Source organism: Gossypium hirsutum, chromosome A09, assembly GCF_007990345.1.
Source record: "Gossypium hirsutum isolate 1008001.06 chromosome A09, Gossypium_hirsutum_v2.1, whole genome shotgun sequence".
Classification (NCBI taxonomy): domain Eukaryota; kingdom Viridiplantae; phylum Streptophyta; class Magnoliopsida; order Malvales; family Malvaceae; genus Gossypium; species Gossypium hirsutum.
In genome coordinates this window covers 60,082,091-60,097,644 of record NC_053432.1, presented here as the reverse complement: position 1 = coordinate 60,097,644, position 15,554 = coordinate 60,082,091, and the positions used below count along the sequence as shown (strand labels likewise).

Sequence of the window (15,554 nt, the reverse complement as noted above, 5' to 3'; positions counted from 1 at the left end):
GTTTTACTTTTCAGGTCATTTCCCAACTGCTACACGTAGATGCCGTAAGCACCTAATAATAATATAATTCCACCCTCTATACCTACACGCAATCCCTTCCTTCTCTCTCTCTCTCTCTCTGCTGCAAAACAGCGCCACACCTCTGCACGACATTCGAAGCCGCGTTTCATTTCCTTTGTATTGTTGTATCGTAAGTCATCCCACCTTCCCTCAGGACCCCCAACCCCATTATTATTATTATTATTTATTTGTTTCTTTTTATCAATTTAATGAAAAGAAAGCAACCCTTTTTTTTTTCTTTTCTTTTTTCCTATAATTATTTGATCTGTGAAAACACAGAATTTTGTTAGGGCTATTATCTCGTTTTGGGATGAATTAAGGTAAGGAAAGTTTCTGGGGTTGTTTCACTTTTTGGTTCTTGATCATCTTTTTTCTATGCCCTTTTAGTGTTTTTATTGTTGTTTGCTTAGGGAAATCATATAGAAGTAAAAGTCTGATCTTTTTTTAGTTTTTGATGATGAAGATGTCATGAAGTTCATGTTTTCATTTCTGGGTATTTTTCTTTTTCTTAATGATTTTGATTTTGGTTGGATTTATGTGTTATGTATAGAAAAAAATAGAATCTTTATTAATGAAGAATGGATAGCAATCTAATTTCAGCGTTTTTTTTTTTGCAGTGAATAAAGTTTAGTTCTCTTTGCGCGTGTCCCGTTCTCTTCTCCAATCCTCCAAAACTTGAACTTAAAACCCCATTTTAGTTGATCCCAAAGTTGACCCCTTTTTTTGTTTCAGTATAGTAATATACCAAGCCTTTGCTTAAATGGAGGTTAAGCTATGGAACGACAAGCGCGAGAGAGAAATGTATGAGAATTTTGCAGAGCTGTATGCCATTATCAAGGCAACAGAGAAGCTTGAAAAAGCTTATGTGAGGGATATTATTTCATCATCTGAATATGAGACTGAATGCCAAAAGCTTATTGCCCATTTCAAGACCTTGGCTTCAACACTCAAAGATACGGTCCCTAGTATTGAACGTTTTGCAGATACATATAAAATGGACTGTCCGGCCGCTATAAATCGTTTGGTGACCTCTGGGGTGCCAGCCACGGTGGAGCACCGGGCCGCGGCAGCTGCCTCAGCGACTACCTCGGCTGCCATTGTGGCTGAATGTGTGCAGAATTTTATTACTGCCATGGATTCATTGAAACTCAACATGGTGGCTGTTGATCAAGTATATCCATTGTTGTCTGACCTCTCAGCATCACTCAATAAGCTTGGTATTTTGCCACCTGATTTCGAGGGGAAGATCAAAATGAGGGAATGGATTTCAAGGTTGGCTAAGATGGGGGCAGCGGATGAGTTAACAGAACAGCAAGCTAGGCAGCTCCATTTTGACTTGGAATCTTCATACAATTCATTTATGGCAGCTTTGCCTAATGCTGGTACTTGAAAGTAAAATCCAATATTTCCATATTTTTGTTTAGTGCTTCAATCTGGTGAGAACGGATGTTTTAAGTTGGTAAAACAGTGTATTCATTTTGAGAGTTCTTGGATTGTTTAAAGCTCAAGATGCTATTTGTGTGCTGCTGATTGTCGTTCTATGAGAAAGAATATATGCTTTAATTTGGTTTTGTAATATTAATATATTCATTCCCCTTGATTGTTGTTTTGTATATAAATTGTTTATCCAATATATAGCAGACAGTTTTGAAATCCAGGGTAATTCCATTCAAAGGCTGGCATTCATTTTCATTTACGAATGTCAAACTGTGCCATTTTCAATGTGGTCGAGTTAGTGGTCCTTGAGCCTTAACCAGTGCTTCTATGTCCAAGCCAGTGGCCACTGAGGTTCTGGTTCAACCTGCAGATGATCCAGTACCATAACATAGAATGCTTCAACTAGCTGCATTGGATCTTTCTTAACCTTCATGATTTTGGCTCTTTGAGGAACATGCGTGGCATTGTTGTACATTCTGGGACATAGTTGTTTCACGGTGTTTGCATTGTGGACAGTTTTGCTTTCTTCATTCTCAACATTTTCAAAGAATTTATTGAGATGAACAGTCTTATTTCCATCTTGCATGTTGATCAGGTATGGCTGTTCCTTTGTGTTTTTCTTTTAACTTGTGATCAATTCAGTCATGAATTGCTACTTTACCAAATACATATGAAGTTGATGAAGCTGCATATGAACTACTTTGATATAAAGTGTCACTTTTTTTACCTATTTGGAGTTGCTGGGAGACTTATGGCTTTGTCTCTCTCTTCACAAGCTGCTATTGACAGACTAGGAGGAAGCTAGGGATTATAACAAAAAAAAGCCAGGTTAATGTATTATTTGAGGTTTGAACTTGACAATGGTGGGCTTGAATTATTCACATATTCGGTCTTGAATTTATTTTATCCAAGTATGACTTTTTTATCCGATGGGACTTGAATTTTATTTTTATTGGATATTGCCAATGAAACCCTTTCAGTTAATTTCAGAACAGTCAATGAAACCCTTTGGATACCAAGATAGCTTGATTGACCCTGGTCATCCTTTCTGTATCCATCAACATCCATCACAACACTCTGTTTCCATCTCCAAGCTGCCAGTTTGTAATCCAACTGAGATTTAGACCTTGAAAATGCTTAAAATGGTCCATGTAAGATGGTACATTGCCAGTAGCTGATGTTTTTAATGGAGAAAACTGTTGGATGGTCCCCTCTCAGCATGTTGATAACTAGCTCCAAGGTTGTTGACACTGGTGCTTTCTTTTTCTATAACCGTCTTCTCCGAAGCAAAGATGTCGAGGAGGTGGTTGACCAATTATCGCATATTATCTATCACCATTAATTTTTAAAACGTAATGTACTATATATGCCAATCTTTTCATGTACTGCTAGGATCTGGTCCAAGTGACAGTTCTCACTGGGGCTGGATATTCGAGTAGATTTGGCATTTGAAAGGTGAAAGCTGAGGATTTTTGTTATGTTATGATCATCATCTGACAAGGGATTGAATTGCAATCTGCATTACTGCAGAGAAGGTGATAATCAAACCAGTACTTTACCAGGCAAATCTATGCCACTTGAAAAGTTGAAACAATCTTCACATTGAGCCCACTGAATCTTTTCCCTGACACCAAAAAGAAACAGACATTGGTGTTTGGACTTTTGTTCTTCATTACGACTTTCATATCATTTCATAAAATGCCTGAATAAAAACCACATTTGTGCCAAACTATATAGTGTAAGATTATTTCAATATCATGGATTACTAAAGAGAGATAAGGCCCATCAAACTGTTTGGGTTCCAAGAAAAAACACCAATGGCCTATTGAATAAGTTACATGGATTAAAACCGTCAAAGCTACCTGTTTGCTGGCATAGCTTATAAATTCTCCTACTTTATTCTTTATACTTTAATTTAAGCAATTTTTATATGGTAGAGGTATTATTTAATTCGTTATTTTTACATATTACTTGTTAAAAATTCAGTTAATGAATTAACAAGTAACATCTATATTAAGATTAAATTTTTAAAATTTGAAAAGTACAAAGACTTAGAATGATACAATCGAAGAATACAGACTAAATTTACAATGCTACTATTTAGGTTAAGACTAAAACTTCAAAATTTGAAAAGTACAAAAAATAAAATTGACTAATTCATAAAATATATAACTAAAATTAATCAATTTAAAGTACAAAATTTTAAACCACACTTTTAACAAAGGATAAGGATAAGTTTTTTTTTTTTTTGCCTTTGAGCTTGTATAAAATTCTAGCAGAGAACTCTAGATGAGTTGGGCAAAGAGACTTTATGGGTCACGTCTTAAATGTTGTTAACTTTTTTTCCAAATTTTGATCGAGTTGGGTCTACATAGCTTCAAAGTTGGTAAACGTATTATAGAAGTTTTTATATTAAGAGTTAGATTGTATTTTATTCGTTTTATAAAAATAATGTGTAAATTAGTCCATGTACATTAGATCAAAGAGAAATTTAGTTTTTTCTGTAAAAAAATTCATTTATTTTTACTGTTAAAGACTGATATGCTTAACGGAACAATCACGCAGTGACACATGGTGTGTCACATGTACGTCATGTTGATGTACAGAGACTAGTTTTTAACTGTAGAATTGGATGAAATTTTTAACAGTAGAATCGATTTGTTCTAATGTACAAGAGCTAATTTGCCTATTTTTTAAGTAGAAGAGCAAAATTCAATTTGACTCCTATTATAGAGGCCTTCATGGTATTTTTTTACCCTTGAAAGTTCGATTTACAATTGAGAATTAAATATTTTCTTTAATAAAATAAAATTAATCTGGACGGATTTTAATTCATAATTTTTTTTATTTTAAGGTTCGATTTGTATAAATTAAACATGTAAAATAGTCTAATAAATTTTGTTAGTATTGTGAGAACCGGATTAAATCAATTAGTTTAATTGAAAATTAATAATTTAATCAGTTTAATGAATGAAATATAATACAAAATAAACATGTTATGAATAGGTAAAAAATCGAAAATCATGATTAAAAAAAATCAGCAATTCAATTGATTATCAATAATTTTATAATTTTTATGAATTTTTTATTTAATTATTATTAAATTAAATCGAATTGATAATTTGAATCCACTTTTTACCACATTGAAATTTACACGCTACCATCCCCAATGTAAATGAGTAGACATGTTTAACTAAGTCAAAAAAAAGTTAAAAGGAATTAACATAAATAATATAATTTGAAATAAAAATTGTGACTCACAAAAAATAATATTAAATTCAATGGTGCAAAATGTAAATTACCAAAGGTGACCTGTTAACATTATTCGACCATCGCAATTCGTAACGCACACGTTTACCATAATTCATAATATGAGAAAATCTAAACATTCCTACCATTTTTCCTTTCATATATTCTTTTATGCATTGCATTTATAAATTCTTAGATTATTTTTTAAATTTTATATATTTTCTATTGAAATTCAATACATTTAAAGTCTTGTTTAAGTATCGGTTTAAAAGTTTTAGCGAAATGTTTAATTAAGAATGTCGAAACTATTTTTTTAAAAAACGGGAATCGACTTGGATTTTGGAAACGAAAATTGAAAAATGGGAGTCGCCACAAATCTTTTTTGGTGAGGTGTGATTGGGTCACCTTAAATTAATTATTTTAATAAAAGTTAAGATTTACTAAAACGATAATTTTTGGTCTACGAAAACCAGGAAATGAGTTCGGGAGTCGATTACACACGAGGAAGGATTAACACCCTCGATACGCCCAAAAATTGGTACCTAGTTGATTAATTAGTGTCTTAGTGTCGAAGATTAAAAACTTGAAAGACTTTGAAATACAATCCCTCTTTGTGAAAAAAAGCTCAAATGTTAAAGACTTTCTCGTCTCGGATTAACAAAACACCAAGTCCAGTAAGTTTGGACACGACATCTCGAACTTTGAGAACGAGCTTGCCTTTGTATGTCGAAACCATTTTTTAAAAAGATGTTCGGTCGTTTAGGGTGGACGAGAAAAGTCGAAACCCAGTAAGTTAGGGCACGTTTTCTCGAATTTCTCAAATACCGAATATTGCCTTCACTTGGGAGAAATGTTATTTCGAGGTAACAAAATGTCATACCCGGTAAGTTAGGGCACCACATCTCGTATCTCCGAGAGTAAGCATTTTTTTAAAACTCGTATTGTGATTTAAAAGAATATTCCGTTATTTAGGTTAAATGAGAAAAATTGAAACCCAGTAAGTTAGGGCACGATTGTCTCAAATTACCAAATACGGAATATTACTTTTATGAAAGAATTATTTTAATGTATTGAGTAAAAAATATAACGTGATTTATAGTAAAACATAAAAGCGAATTATGGTATTAATACATATAATAACATAAAAGGTGCGACAGTATCAAAAACAATAATATGAGCAATTATAAAAGATGAAATAATAGCAAGGCTAGTAATATGTAAATATAAACAAATACATGAGGAAAATGAAATGATCGAATACATAAGTAAATAAATAAATAAAAATAAATAAAACATAGCAAAATAAAAATGACAATGATAACGAAAATGATAATAATAATAATATAAATAATAATAGTATAAAATGATAATAATACATATGATATTAAACATGATAATAATAGTAATAATGTAAATATGAAATAGTAGGGAACATATATATGTAAAATATATAATACTAGATTAAAAAATATATACGATATTTATTGAAAACAGTAATAATATATAAAAAATAACTAATAATAACTATACATAAATATATACATATATGTATTAAAATATATACGTAATAATAGAAATAAAAAATATATACGTAGTATTAAAAATATATACATAATATATACATACTAGAAATAATAATAGTATCGAGCATTAAAAGTATATATCTAATATAGACGAAAATATAGGCATAATATAGTATTGAAAGTATTTACATGGGATAATATAAAAAATGTATGAATAATATGATATTAAAGATATATACATAATATACATAAAAAATATAATATTAAAAATATATATACATGATATATATATGAAATATGTACATAATATAGTTATAAAAAAAATACATAATAAAATATATGAATAATATGATATTAACAATATATACATAATATATAAAAATATAATATTAAAAAAAATATATACATGATATAATATTAATATACATGTGCATAATATGGAGTATAATATATATATATTAAAAAGATGTATATATGACATACGAATATATTAGCAAAAACAATAATATCAAAAACTATTAATAATACTATATAATATATATAGGTATTAAGTAAAAATAATAATAATGAAATGCTAATAAATAAAAAAACATAAAAATAATAACAGTAATAAAATATAATAGTATGAATAATATTAAAATTAAAATAAAATAATGAGAAAAAGTAAAAAAGGGACGAAAATCGAAACAAAAACGAACTTTGGGGCGAATTTCAAAAGAAATAAAAAGAAAACGACCAAATTGCAACATGTGCGCAACCTAGAAGTACTGAAAATGCAATATTCCCCCATCCTAAAATGTAGCACGTGGCCGAGGACCAAATTGAAAAGCAGGACAAATTCTAGGGCCGAATTAAAAGTAAAAATAACTTGATTGTAGATACATGAAAGAGCGGAAGGGCTAAATGCGCAAATAGCCCTTTCCTTAAAAAACACGCGGATCTCTTCCCAGGTGGGTCGGGTCACGGGTTCCCTCCCCCAAACGACGTCGTTTTGCATCTGGGGAGGGTACCTCAAAACGCTGCTGTTTCGGTCAGCCTATAAAGGCCACAAATTTTTTTTTAACAGCTCATTTCATTGCTGTTTCAAAAAAAGAGAGGGAGAATTCTCCCTTTCTCTCTGGGAAACCCCAGATCCCGGCCAGGAGGGCCACCACACACCATCGCCGTCGCCATCGTGCCGGCCACCCTAAAGGTAAAATTTTTCTATTTTTTTAATATATTTATATCTAATATATATACATATATATTGTTTTCATTAGAGTAGAGATGATATATGCAAATAAATTCGAAAAAAGAAAAAAGATAAAAAGATAAATAGACCTTTGATTCGGTCTTTTGTATCCCTTGCTGCGATTTCGAGTATATATTGAAGCCTTTTTGATGTTATTTCCCTCTTATATTTTGAAAAAAAAGAAAGAAAATCCCGAACCCCTTACACCCAATTCTCTTGTGGCTTATATAGCCCATTTTTTACAAGGATTTCAACCTTTTCTGCACTGTCCTTTCTTCTTTAATATTGCAGGCAAACGACGGTGGAGGCAGGTGCCACTTGCACTGACGATGTGACTGAGGCGGTGGGATTAGGTGATTTTGGGTTTCAGCTTTTCTAAAACCCTAAACTGATTAGTTGGGTCTGTTTGGGGTTATTCGGGCTAGGGCTTTTTTAGGGATTGGGCTAATGTAATGGGGTTAGGTTGGGTCTTTTAGTTGGTCCATTGGGCTTAGTTAAATTTGGGCCTGTACAAAGGAGAACTCATATTTTAAAAATGTTTTTCGATTGAGTTTTAATTCGATTGACATGAGTATTGTTACTAATGCAGGAGAGCGTGAATTTGAATTCACTGAAACGCATTATCTTCCTATTTATGAGTAGTTCTAGGCATTATGTTATAAGGAACAAATATGATCAAATCCTATAATGAGATTATTCAAAAAAATGTCTAAATAGTTTAGGGAGAATTTTTTTCAATATATACTTTAAAATTTTGTTATATAAAAGAAAGAAATTAATTTTTAATTTTGATGTCTTAAGCTTTTAATATAATAACATTTATGATAAATTTTTTAATTAACCAAGCTATTTAAGCATCAAAGCATGTTTTAAATGTGTCAACTTATTCAAAAGTTTTTGACTCAATATCAAAATGTTCTAAGGTATTGATAACCACTTGGTAAGTATCTATATCTAAATTGCAAGGACACTTTTTCAGCCCAAAATTAATTCTTGTAATGGCTCTAATTCACTTCTAATGGCTCCAAACATCTATAAACTTATTCTTCTGTATAATACAAGTCAAAGACATTATAAGACACAAGAATTGAACATCAAAACATCTAAAGTAAGAGAAAAGCCTTTAATTATTCATTCTTTCATTTTTTTCCTTATAAATATTCTTTAGGATTATATTGTCAAATTATTTATAAGTGATAAAGAATTAGGCCATGAAGACATCTCAATCCAAAAATGTCAGGATCCCATTCAAAAGGTTGTTGCAAGTCTATTGATTTCCCAAACTTGAAAATTGGCAGCTTTGTTGAATGGAATTTAATAATTTTCACCCCATTGGTGGATCATGTATCATTCCCCTTTTCCTCGAATATTGTATTTGTTCGAACCCTAATTTAATTTGCTTAGCCTTTGACATTGTTGTTGGACTTTAAGGTAGTGTGAGTCCATCACATTCATGAGTCTAAAATTGGTCCTTGAGACTTCATCAATAAGTCTCATTTTATTTTATTTTTTTATGAGCCAAAAAGGTTGTAAACACCTATCTTGTAAATGTTCATTTGTTTACTTTATCAAATCACCAGTTTGTAAGTGGAAGGTTACTAGTTGAGCGACAAAAACTAGAGGATTTTAATTTAACCATAAAAACTAGAGGGAGAAAAAATTATCTAAACCTTTGAAAAGATAAAGTTGTAAAGTTCATATCTTGTCCAAAAAAGGGATCAATTTTAAGCAGTAAATTGAGAAATCCTTAGTTAAAGAATACCAAAGGAGTAGAGTTAGGCAATTGGAGTAAGCATCCAATCTTTTCTCCCTTTTCCTTCCATTTAAAAAAATATTGTAAAAAAAAATTTAAAATCACAATTCTTCCTTCTTAGTATTTTCGGGCGTAACATTATTTTTATATAAATTTGTATTTTATAAAATAATTAATTTTCAAAGTTACTTATCCTAGTTGATATCTTGAGTAGAGATGGGTTGCTTGCTCCTTAGAATTAATTTTGAACCTCTAAATGCTTTTGAAATTCACTTTTAATGATATCATGTAAAACACTTATGCTATGTTTCGTACGAGTATTATTTTTGTCACATATTTTAATTATGGATTAGCTATGAACTAATCTCATTTGGTAATTTTTAGCTATTCACATATAATTTGTTTGTGACAAAAAGATTTTTTTTTTTACTTATTTTGAAGAGATCTTATTTTTTTCAAATATATTATTAAGATTCTTAGCATGTGACTTTACTTATGAAATTTACGTATATAAATTTTGAGAGTTGTAATAAGTATTTGTATGAAACCAATATTGTAGATTTTTTCTCCAAAGTGAAATATATAAATAAATAAAAATTTGTATTATTAATATCAGATCACTTACACCAACTATGTTACATAATTGAATTATAATATTAGAGGAAAAGAAAAATGACAAAATATAGATCTATATATGAGCTAAAAACATTAATAATGGCTAACATGCAAATGTGACAAACAAAATCCCAAAAATCGACCACCGCAATTCGCAACGCACACGTTTACCATAATTCATAATATGAGAAAATCTAAACATTCCTACCATTTTTCCTTTCATATATTGATTTATGCATCACATTTATGAATTCTTAGATTTATTTGTTAAATTTTATATATTTTCTATTGAAATTCAATAAATTTAAAGTCTCGTTTAAGTATCGATTTAAAAGTTTTTAAAGAAATGTTTGATTAAGGGGAATTCATATTTTAAAAATGTTTGTTGATTGAGTATTAGTTCGATTGGAATGGATATTGTTGCCAATACAGGAAAACATAGGTTCAAGTGCGTTGAAGTGCATTATCTTCCTATTTATGAGTTGGGGAGGGGTTATGGATAGTTGTAGGCATAGTTCCACAAAGAATAGATATAATAAAATCCTATAATGAGATTATTTAAAAAAATGTCTAAATAACTTAGGGAGAATTTTTTTTTCAATATATATTTTTAAAATTTTTGTTATATAAATGAAAGAAATTAATTTTTAATTTTGATGTGTCAAGCTTTTAATATAATAATATTTATGATAATTTTTTATTAACCAAGTCATTTAAGCATAAAACATTTTCAAAATATTTCAAAAGCATGTTTTAAATGTGTTAACTTATCCAAAAAATTTTGAGTCAATATCAAAATGTCCTAAGGTATTTAAAATGTTTTCGAGGCATTTTGATAGATAAAGTATCAATACTAGAGGTCTAGATGTCGATATATTTCAAGCCAGTAGCCACATATCAATCAATCTAGCAGGGCAATGTATCGATAACTATGCAAGTATTGAGACTTGTAGTTATAATGGATATAAACATCTACTTTTAGCTAAGGTATTGATATTCCCTTGATAAGTATCTATATCTAAATTGCAAGGACACTTTTTCAGCCCAAAATTAATTATTGTAGTGGTTCTAATTCACTTCCAATGGCTCCAAACATCCATAAACTTATTCTTTGGTATAAATACAAGTTAAAAGACATTACAAGAGACAACAATTGAACATCCAAGCATCTAAAGTAAAAGAAAAGCCTTTAATTATTCATTCTTTCATTTTCTCTTATAAATATTCTCTAGGAGTATATTGTCGAATTATTTATAAGTCTCATTTTATTTTATTTTTTTATGAGCCAAAAAGCTTATAAACACTCATCTTGTAAAGGTTCGTTTGTTTACTTCATCAAATCATCAATTTGTAATTAGAGGGTTACTAGTTAAGCGACAAAAACTAGGGGAAAAATTTTATCTAAACTTTTGAAAAGATAGACTTGTAAAGTTTATATCTTGTCCATAAAAGGTATCATTGAGAAATCCTTAATTAAAATAGCAAGTAGTGGAGTTAGGCAATTGGAATAAGGATCCAATCTTTTCTCCCTTTTCCTTCCATTTTAAAAAATATATAAAAATAAATTAAAATAATAATTCACCCCTTTTGATATTTTCGTGCATAACATTATATAAATTTATATTTTACAAAATAATCAATTTTCAAAATTAGTTACCCTAGTTGATATCTTGAGTAGAGATGGGTAGCCTCCTCCTTAGATTTAATGCTTGAAGCTTTATGTGCTTTTGAAATTCAATTTTAATGATATCATATAAAACACTATGTTATGTTTCATAGGAGTATTATTTTTGCCACATGTTTTAGTTATGGATTAGCTATGAACTAATCATATTTGGTAATTTTTAGCTATTCACATACGACTTGTTTGTGACAAAAAGAAAGAATTTTTTTTACTTATTTTAAAGAGATCTTATTTTTTTTAAACGTATCATTAATAGTCTTGGTATGTGATGATTACTTATGTGATTTACGTATATAAATTTTGAGAATTGTAATAAATATTCGTATGAAACTAATATCATAAATTTTTTTTCAAAATGAAATATATAAATAAATAAAAGTTTGTATTATTAATAGATCAGATCACTTACACCAATTATGTTACATGATTGAATTATAATATTAGAGGAAAAGAAAAATGACAAAATATAGATCTATCTCATGTAAGTTTGAGCTAAAAACACTAATAATGGCTAACATGCAAATGTGACAAACAAAATCCCAAAAATCGATTTGGGGTGGAACATAAAATCACATGAAAAATAATATTAAAATGAAGATGCAAAATGCAAAATAATTAAGTTGAGCTGTCCATATTATCCAATCATTCATAATGGAACAAAAATCAAAACATTCCTCCCCTTTTCCCCTTTTTTCCTTTTTTTCTCTAATGAAGCATTCAATGAATGGGAACTTTCCACTTTCTACCTCATTGTTTTTTTTTATTGGAAAACAATTTCTTTTAGGAGAAAGATAAAAACAGAGTATTGACCATCCAAAACGGTTGACCCCATCCTGTAAAACCTGAAAACATATCAATAACTACGCATTGACCTGTCAAAAACATTATGCTTTTAATTCATTTTTAAATTTAGGGTCAAATTCAAAGGAGGTAAGCCTGGGTCTTAACCCTTCAATCAAACCTTTTTAGTGGCATACAATATTCATTTTATTTTAATCTTCTAACCATTTATATCTTTTATCTTTACCTTTACAAAAAAAAAAAGACTTTCTCGTAATTTTAATAGTTCAATTTTGTTATTTTACTTTTCAAATCTTAAAGTTTCAAACAATAATTGTTAAGTTCTATTATTTTCAAATTTTAATGCGACAAATATATTATTATATGTGTATTTCTATATGGTTTGTTATTTTCATATATTAATTATTAAAACTCTAATTAATAGATTAATGATTATCATTTGTATCAATACTAATTTTTCAAAATTTAAAAAGTATGGAGACCAAGGGCAAAATTAGAATTTTTTTGAGGGGTTTACGATAGTAAAATAACAATTTTACTATTTTAATAATCTATATCTTTATAATTTTTAAAAGATTAAATTAAAATTTTTATCCTTTTTAGATGTTAAATTATAATTTTATCAATTCTAATTTAAAACTTCATAGATCATAAAAGGGCTAAAAAAAAAGTTTTAGTAATTTTAGAAAGGGGCGAAGCACTTATCAACCCTTAGCCCTGCCCCTAATAGAGATTAAGAATAGTTGAATTAAAGAATATTGACCTAACCTACTACAATAGTGGACTAGTATTTTGATTAATTTTGTAAGTCTAAAATTTGTAACTATTTTCTTTCCGATTTGGACAGAATCTCTAATATTTTTAATTCAGCCGTCAAACTAAAACTTAGCCAATAAATATGCAATTATATGGTTTGAATCCCCATTAACTAATCCACCATGTTCTATAAAGTAGCACACCGACAAAGTCCAATATGGACCGACATATGTCCACGTCATCACCAGCACCATCCAACCTTCTTCCTACCTCACCTAATTTCTCTTCATATCGCCCTCAACGGCTAATTTCCAATTTAATCCCATGTAAAATTTATCCCTTCTTTTCTCAATTAAAAGGAAAAGAACAAAAGGCGAAAAACGCGTTCGTTTTTTTATTTCTTTTTTAGTGCAGAAGTTTCCATTTTTAAAGCCACTCTGTTTCTTTTTCTCACCGCTGCTACAAACTACACTTTCTCTTCCATCTAAATTTATTTCATTTCCATATTTAAAACAAAGAAAACCTGAAATTTAGTTTCAGTTTTAGTCTGGGTTTTTCTCCTTCTTTAAAAAACATTCCATTTTCTAAGTGAAAAATCTGAAATTTTGTAGGCACTTTTGGCTCTAATTGTTTCCATTTTTAATCAAAGAAAACCCGAAATTTAGTTTCAGTTTTGGTCTGGGTTTTCCTCCTTCTTTAAAAAAGATTCCTTTTTCAAAGTGAAAAATCTCAAACTTTGTGGGGGAGTTTTGGGTCAAATTATGGAAATGGCTTTGGGTAAAATATGCCGTAGCTCTTCATTGAAGTTCAGCCATGGCGTTGTGAACGATGGGGAAGAATCAGGGTTAAGAAGGTTTGTGAGATGCAATAGTGGATTAGGGAGGAAAAGGATTGAAATATCAAACGAGATTGAGGAATTTTCGCCTATTGATTCACCAACAAAAGTTCCGTTATTGAAAAGGCATTGCAGTGAGAGAATAAAGAAGATGATGATGATTGATGATTGTGATGAAAAATCTGTTCTTGAATCACTTCCTCAAGATGTTCTTGTAAGTACTACCCATAATCCCAAATTCGGGTGTTTCATTAATATGGGGTTTGTTTATTTATTTATTTATTTATTTTGATTGTTGCAGGTTAAGATAATTTGTGGTGTGGATCATGAAGATTTGAAGCAACTCTTTAAGGTTTCTAAATCAATTAGAGAAATTGTGAGTATTAACTTTTTTGAAGTTATAAATTGTTCATTAATGGTTGATTATTGAATCTGATTATGATTGTTTTTTTTTTCCAGACTGTAATTGCAAAGAAGATGCATTTTGCTTATAGTACACCAAGGAAGGTCAAGGCTTTTAGAACCTCCATTGATTTGGAGGAACGGAGTGAGTTAGAAGACGGTACTGAAGAAGCTCCAAATGCACCGAGGCAATGGCGGTCCTACAGGTCAATAAACAGGAAGAAGCTGGCTAGTATTTCAGTGGCATTGTTTGCTTCACACGAAAAATGATTCATTTATGTATAAAATACCTTAATTCTTGTTGTTGTTGTAGATTTAAAGGGGTATATTAGTGAGATTACAAGCCATTTCTTCAAAATGTTTAGATTGAAGATTGGGTTCTTTTTGCTTGTTTTAAGGGAGATTATGCATTCATTCCGAGGGTTTTCTTAACCCTTTCTGATGTAATAAAATCAGAATTGTTCATTTTTTATTCGAAATTATTCTCAATTTAACTGAATTATCTTGGTAAAGCATGTTATGTTCTTAAGAGAAAATTTGCACGAAATTATTGAGATAGAAAACTATGTTATTTACTCCACGTTAACCTAACATGAAAAATATAAAAAAAGGATAATTTTTTGTTTTTAAGTTTGGTGTGTATTGACATTGTTGAAGAATATATTTGGGATCCATAGTTTTATATAATGATTACATGCATGACTTAAATGACAAAACATACATGCATGGCTAGAAGGAAGAATCCAATGTGTGTATATATAAAAGCATCCAATGTCTACAGTTGAAAGACCATTAAACCGATCAAGAACCTAAGTCCAAACTCTCAAGGTCATGTGCAAATATACAAAAGAATTTTTGGATTAATTTCACTAGACGTTCCTACGTTTTAAATTCCTAGTACTTTTTTTAAGAAGATAACAGTATACTCTGATTACATCAAACAACATTTAAATCTTTAAAGGGTTGTTACAATCAATTAACAACAATTCTTAAATAGATAACAGCGATTCATCAAACACATATAAACTCATAAATTTAGAATTTGTACACTTAACCCTATGATCTATAACTTTATTATGCGCCTTTGGAACATGACGAACACGTATCTTTCAATTCTTGTCTAAATAGATAATGTAATAAACGTAGTTCAACCATCGAACTATTAATAACTTCACTTACCAACAAAGATTTCACTAAAAGAGCATTAT

General features: G+C 29.8%; 2 protein-coding genes across 4 annotated transcripts; both read left to right on the top strand.

Annotated features, from left to right (window-relative positions):
• On the top strand, positions 1–1,623 carry LOC107888994 (vacuolar protein sorting-associated protein 28 homolog 1). Of its 3 annotated transcripts, none has more exons than XM_016813274.2 (2): positions 1–190; positions 678–1,623. In XM_016813274.2, the coding sequence occupies exon 2, from the start codon at positions 821–823 to the stop codon at positions 1,448–1,450; it is 630 nt and encodes a 209-aa protein (XP_016668763.1). In that variant the 5' UTR covers positions 1–190; positions 678–820; the 3' UTR covers positions 1,451–1,623. The 3 variants fall into 3 exon arrangements, with proteins under 3 accessions (XP_016668763.1, XP_016668764.1, XP_016668762.1); XM_016813275.2 differs by having other exon boundaries at positions 11–553; XM_016813273.2 differs by having other exon boundaries at positions 92–380.
• An 11,841-nt stretch (positions 1,624–13,464) lies between these two features.
• Positions 13,465–14,825, top strand: LOC107944056 (F-box protein SKIP27). The gene is made up of 3 exons (XM_016877865.2): positions 13,465–14,158; positions 14,246–14,320; positions 14,404–14,825. The coding sequence occupies exons 1-3, from the start codon at positions 13,871–13,873 to the stop codon at positions 14,614–14,616; spliced, it is 576 nt and encodes a 191-aa protein (XP_016733354.1). The 5' UTR covers positions 13,465–13,870; the 3' UTR covers positions 14,617–14,825.
• Positions 14,826–15,554: the final 729 nt, after the last annotated feature.